This window comes from Alosa sapidissima, chromosome 20 (genome assembly GCF_018492685.1).
Source record: "Alosa sapidissima isolate fAloSap1 chromosome 20, fAloSap1.pri, whole genome shotgun sequence".
Lineage (NCBI taxonomy): Eukaryota > Metazoa > Chordata > Actinopteri > Clupeiformes > Clupeidae > Alosa > Alosa sapidissima.
This window is the reverse complement of record NC_055976.1, coordinates 28,422,352-28,428,615: the sequence shown is the minus strand read 5'-3', so window position 1 is coordinate 28,428,615 and position 6,264 is coordinate 28,422,352. Positions and strand designations below refer to the sequence as shown.

General features: G+C 42.9%; 1 protein-coding gene across 2 annotated transcripts in view; it reads right to left on the bottom strand.

Annotated features, from left to right (window-relative positions):
• LOC121694891 (homeobox protein aristaless-like 4) overlaps nucleotides 1-5,062 on the bottom strand; it is a 43,670-nt gene extending 38,608 nt beyond the window's left edge. For both annotated transcript variants that reach the window (XM_042075295.1, XM_042075294.1), the window contains exon 1: nucleotides 4,452-5,062. In XM_042075295.1, coding sequence (XP_041931229.1) covers nucleotides 4,452-4,797 — 346 coding nt within the window. In that variant the 5' untranslated portion in view covers nucleotides 4,798-5,062. The remainder of the gene's footprint in view (nucleotides 1-4,451) is intronic.
• Nucleotides 5,063-6,264: the final 1,202 nt, after the last annotated feature.

Below are 6,264 nucleotides of genomic sequence, written 5' to 3'. Positions count from 1 at the left end.
TCTTAAAACTTCAGCTGTTAGGGGATGTAATCAATGGGTCATCTAAGAGTTCAGTCCAATACTAAAATCAACAAACTCCCCGCAGGTCTTCTCCAAACTGCGTCGGGAATATTATCTTCAAAGAGGCCAGGCCTCATATAGTGAAACGCCGCAAAGTCAAAGCAGCACAGGAACTCGGCATACCGAGGAAAGCCGACATCGGTCGTAATTCAAAATGCCCCAGCTTAAGAGCTATAAATATGAGAATAAAATCGCTGGCTTGGCTAGGAAGAGCTCTCTCTCTCGTCGACTCCTTAATGTTCGTTCCTGGCCAACCACAGGACACGCCATTCCTTTCTCATGAGTCCCCGAAACACTAAAAAAGAAACTCTTAAATCCGGTCGAATGGGAGATGTGCTGTTATCACTGCGTGCGCCTGGATCATACCATTAGAAAGTCTCGTGCGACTTTTAGAACTAACATTTACTCCTGGCCGCAATGACAAAAACGCATCGTGCGCTTTCATAACGGTACTGGGGCAATGTTCAAACTGCTGGGTTTTTAACAGGTTGGGGAAACGGCGCCAATGTGTTTCCAATTTAAAGACGGTGCCTTGACTCCAGAGTGTGCCTCTAGATCAATTACGCTGATCCCTTCATATATTCTTTCAAAAAGGTAATTTTCTACATTTCCTCCCCCACTGGACTCTAAACTTATTTTTTCCTCCACTTAGGCCAAGTGTTGCGTACTAATGGTCGGATCTTGTTACCTGAAATTAATCTATCGAAACTCACTGCAAACATAATAGTGTGTTTTAAAAATCCCCACTTTGAATTTGTTAGTGAAATAAATGTTTACCCTATTTGAATGAACACGGATTAGAGTAATGGCCTTGGGACATACGTTGTTATCGCTGATGTTACTGTAATAATATAGGCTTACTGCCTAAAAACATCTAATATGAGTTGATAATACTTTATTGTTTTGCTTGTGGAGAGTTTAAACGATCTCGTATGTCAAATGTGGAGAAATAATAGCCTATAAATGTTTGTTTAAGGTGTTTAGGCCTACATATCTGCGACTGAACATTGTCTTCACATCGCCATTTATCCACGTGAACCACTGTCTCTAATTGCGCCCTTAAAATCAATTTCATTAACAGCAAGTATATATCAGATTTAAACATAGCCTGCGCATTTTTTATTTAGATAAAACATTCTTTCCAATTAGTTTTTTCACTTGCAAAATCGAAGCCTCCTCTAACACAACGATAGCAACAACAACAAACAACAACGACGACGACAATAATAATAATAGACTAAATAATAATAATAATAATAATAATAATAATAATAATAATAATGAATATAATTAGATGTTACTGATATGTTAATAATATATTTAAATACAAAAGAACGGCTCCAGCATTTTTTGTTTACAAAATGTCTATTATTATTATTATTATTATTATTATTATTGAATATACGTTGTCAAACGGGGTATACATTTTTTTCATTTATCCTAAACCACTCTACTGATTCTTGTTAACTTTCATTCATCACACAGCTCCTTCATCTCTCTCCGTCTATCCGCCATTCCTTCTGGTCCATCCCTCCATAAAGCGTCTGGCCGGCCTAATCACCCTCCTCCATAAAGCGTCTGGCCGGCTTAATCACCCTCCTCCCCGCAAACAATAATCAACCTGACGTGAAGGTCGGACTCTCGCGCTGCTTTCAAAACCATGTCGGTGTGGACTAACAGGCGCTAGCCCGTTTAAAGTGACAGAGCGAAGCGAACTCCGGCTTGGGAAACGAGTTCCTGAGTGCTGCGGCTTTCTCAAGTGACTTTACAACCCCATCACCACATTTTCCATTCAGACCAAATTCAACTGACAGATTTATGTCGCCGATCTATAGATCCATTCATTCCTTGTAAAACTTCCCCATGTTTTAATTTGTTTAGACTATTCAAAAACCTGCATATCAAATTTAACTAACGTGATATTTATTGCATTGTACATTTAGGCTTTTATCAGCGCGCAGAGGACTCGCAGAACCTTCCACGGCCCTAGGAGCGCGTGCGTTTAAGGCGACGGGAAGCGGGGTTATGATTTTCTAATCCCCTCGCGCATAGGCTACACATGGAATATGTTATTTGGAAGCCAGATGTAACGAGATCAAACTTTCTTTTCGGAGAAATCCCGTTCCACACGTGGAAGACAAATGGTCGGGTTTTTTTAAGCGGGCGAGGCAGATCCTCCCCGGGATAGTCAGTCTTAAGGCCGGTCTGTCTAGGCCCTGAGCTCCGTGGCGGACATCCCGCTACTCTCCTATTCACTGTAAAGCACCGTGCGTACATATTGTTATTATTAAAATAATATGATTGTTATTATAGTTGTAGTTGTTCTTATTAGAGAGTCATGTTTTAATGCTGTCATAATTACGCAACATTTTCACCGTTTAGGCTTACGTTGTTATTACTAATGTACTACTACTACTATTTGAGCTAGTGGTAATTTAGTTATTTTTATTTACATGTGCTAATGGTATTCTAGCTATTATTATTAACATATGCAAGAGGCAAAAAACGTTGTATTTAGCCTAAGATCTCAGAGAAAAATCAAAACAGTGGAGGCCTGTTGTCGTTATCTAAAGCGCGTTTAAAGTCTTTTAACTAAAGAAAGCAAACATTTACAGCGCGAGTTTATGGCCAGGCTGAAGCGTTTGTCAGCCCATTATGCCCTTGCTCTCACTGCTACCCCGGTAGGTCCTCTGCTCTCATGCGCCACGGTATCCGGGAACCAAATCTAATCCAAATGCCACTGACGCATCCACTGGGGCCTGCCATCCACACAAAACTGCATGGTGGTGAGCTCATTAAATGTGTTATCAGACCAAATCATATACTATCCTCAATATTTGCATGATTAGAATTTTCGATGATGGGTTCACATCAATTTCAATGGGTTCACATCCATTTCTAATGGTGATGGTGGCATTACATGTGCTTGAAATGCGATCGTTTTGTTTTTTTGGCTGCAGTGGAGACACGACTCCTGGGGTTCGGCCTCAAGGAGCCATTTTCCACATCCTGGGCCACCCGCTGACCTCGCGCGCGCACAGTTTGCTCGTGTGCCAGTGAGCAGTTGATCGATACGGGGCTCGTGTTCAATTTATTGTCTTCCTTCCCCATTATAAGACAGAGGATGAGCTACTGGTTCGAGTGTAGGGTGTAAAGTTCGAGTAATTATTTTGCCCATGAATCAACCTCTGTTGTCTTTAGCCTGGGCTACTCTTCGAAGGAACACCGGGCTACTGTTGGCGCGCAAGAGAGCGCAGATGGAGTCCTGTCAATGGCAGCAGGCGGTCTCGATTCCCTCCTAATATTAATGTCTGTTTAATGTCAGTGGAGGTAAGGTAATGCTGGGATAGAAAAAAAATGTTGATTTTGAGTAGGCCCGAACCCTAAGCAGCAATTCACTTGGGGGAAATGATAGAGGGTTCAAGTGTGTGTGTGTGTGTGTGTGTGTGTGTGTGTGTGTGTGAGTGTGTGAGAGAGAGAGAGAGAGAGAGAAAGAGAGAGAGAGTCGCTGAGTGATGGATGGATTGTTAACTTAACCTTGGCTTTTTTCAATAGAGAGGTGGTTGTAAAGCCTTCTGATGTCCCTGTATTACAGCTCAATGCTGCTGCGCAAGAGCTCACCCAATTTGGGACAGTTTTCGCTTGAGGTTCGACAAAACTTTACTCTCTACCATTTCCCTGAGTGTGCCCTCCCATTGCATGGGGAATTGTTCTAGTATCTTTCGACAAACTTGCTAAAGAGAGCTCGCCACAGTCATAAACTGAAAATGTGTTAATTCAATTGTCCGATTCAGCACCAATATTAAGGATTGTAATGCAGATTATCGCATTAAATATAATTTAATTGAATCGTCAAAGAGAAAATTTAATAGTCAGCGAGGTTATGCCTCGTCGTAATTGTGTTACCGGGCTAGATTGGGCAGTAATATTGGTAGTAAGTTGTGAAGTCCAGCTCATTCAGTCGGTAAATGCTGCAGTAGCGACAGGAGCTCCCGAGTGATGACCCACATAACGGAGAAAAAGCCGCCCCAATGACGCCGGAATCAAACGCAACTGGCTTCTCTGTGCTAGAACACAACGTTCCTCACGTGCGAAGCGCAGTTATACGAAAACGGCTGAAAAATGCTTGGAACAAAAGAGCATCGGACACAAGTGTAGCCCACCCGCCTGTGGAGCGGTGTCCAGAAAAGACAAACCACCTTAGCCGCAGATTTGCCTCAGTCCATTTCACATCTCGGATTTCCGTTTACCTAGAGGATGTTTTGAAACGACAACGCTGCTCTTCTATAGGTTACATCACTTTCAGGTCTCCGCGTAGAACTTGAAGTCTGTCGCAAAGTGTCAGCGTTTAAAAAGATTTAAAGTCATGATCTCGGCGGGGGAAAACTCACCATAACAGGACCCGAGTCCTCCGTTGTGTCCGCTGTCCGTGTGCAGCTTGCTTCCTTCAGGGGGAGTTTTACAGGACGATCTCTGCATGTAATGCTGGTACTTGCTGTAGGTGCCTTCCCCAGTGTTGTTGTCCAGGGGCTGGCATTCCGCTTGGAACGGGCTACGAGACTTTTCTCCGTACGGTTGACCTTTGTTGGTCAGGAAAGAGGGGCTGTATTTGGTGTCACTGGCTTGAAATGCCCTAAACGGATTGGCTTGGTGATCCCTACCTTGTGAAGCGGGTGAACTATAATATGAATCCATGGATGTCATATCGCAGTATGAAACGCACGTCTCCGCGTTCATGTCTAAAAAAAGTTACGGGGGAAAAACACGTCCAATTTTTTTTCTTCCGCCCTACTCTTTCCTTTTTGGAGAGCAACGGCGAGGCAAACACTCTCACACTCTCTCCCCGTTCCCCATACAAAACCAACGCACGCACACACACACACACACACACACACGCACATACACTCACACACACACACCAGTCACTCTCTCACACGCACAGACGCACACATCCACTGCGCAGCTGGGCTTGGTTAGAAAATGATTCAGATGTTTTCCAGAAACCAGCTCGCTGACCAAACGTTTAAAAAAGACCCCTTAAGGTCTAGAGGAGGAACACAAAACGGCCTGTTTCTTGAAGAGATGCAACCCAGGTCTCACTCGCGTTATGTTAGCCAGAAGTCTCCAGACACAAGTCAAGAGATCTACGCTATTATAGAGCCGATGATGGGCAAAGGTCAGACCTCTTCTCAGAAGAAAGACTCTGTGTTATCAGCAGGTTTTGTTGGAAATCTCTACGTTGGGGCAGAGGGCTTAACACATGACATTAATGTAATTAGGATATGAATATATAACTGACTGAATGCGAAGGACAGCCCAATGGGGACGATTTAATGGTCAATTCGCTATGCTCCATTAGGACGGGAAGATAGGCTCTCCGGACCGGACCACGGGAAGCACCTCGACATTTGCTCTTTCTCTCTTTTTTTATTTATTATTTGGCCTCCGATCGGTTGGTGCCAGAAATTGTCAAGCGATTCATTGTTTTTTTTATATATATATTTCGTATTTTATTTCCCACTGATACCCATATAAGATCAACACACGAGAAAGTACATTTGTTTTGATAGTGTTTGTAATTGTATTACATAGTGTTCATAAGGCTACACTACACTGTCACACAAGAAGCGAGGTTTTAACAGCCTGGCGAGAGCTGGGTTAGTGCCGTACAATAATTATTTTATTTAATTAATTGGGCTCTGCCTTTGAATAAACTCTATATAGGCCACATTTACTCTTAGACACTTCCTATGTATTCTTCCACCAATAAATTATATGTGAGTATATAGGAGGAGTTAATTTCGTCTAATAAAATGCAGTTCTGTCATTAAACGTATATAGCCTACGACTTTAACCTTCACAAAGGTTGTGACTGGTAGGATTCGGTTTAATCTTGTTTCTAAAATGGTGACATCACACCACAGCGAGTGAAGTCCGCCTGCGCCACCCGCGTGCCCACTTTATTTCCAAATTGGTTTCAGACATAAGGCCATCAAGGATATTCGGATTTTGACTGACAGCGGTGGTTAGGTGTCATGTGCAGCCGCCCCCAGTTAGGCCTATATGATTTATGCTTTCTGTAGGAGACCAGGGTCTCCAGACAGGCTCACACATTAGGCTACAGTTTTTAAAATAATGCAATCACAAACAATTTCAGGGACCATTAATGAGAAACAAATTCATGACAACAGACAACGGTCCTTA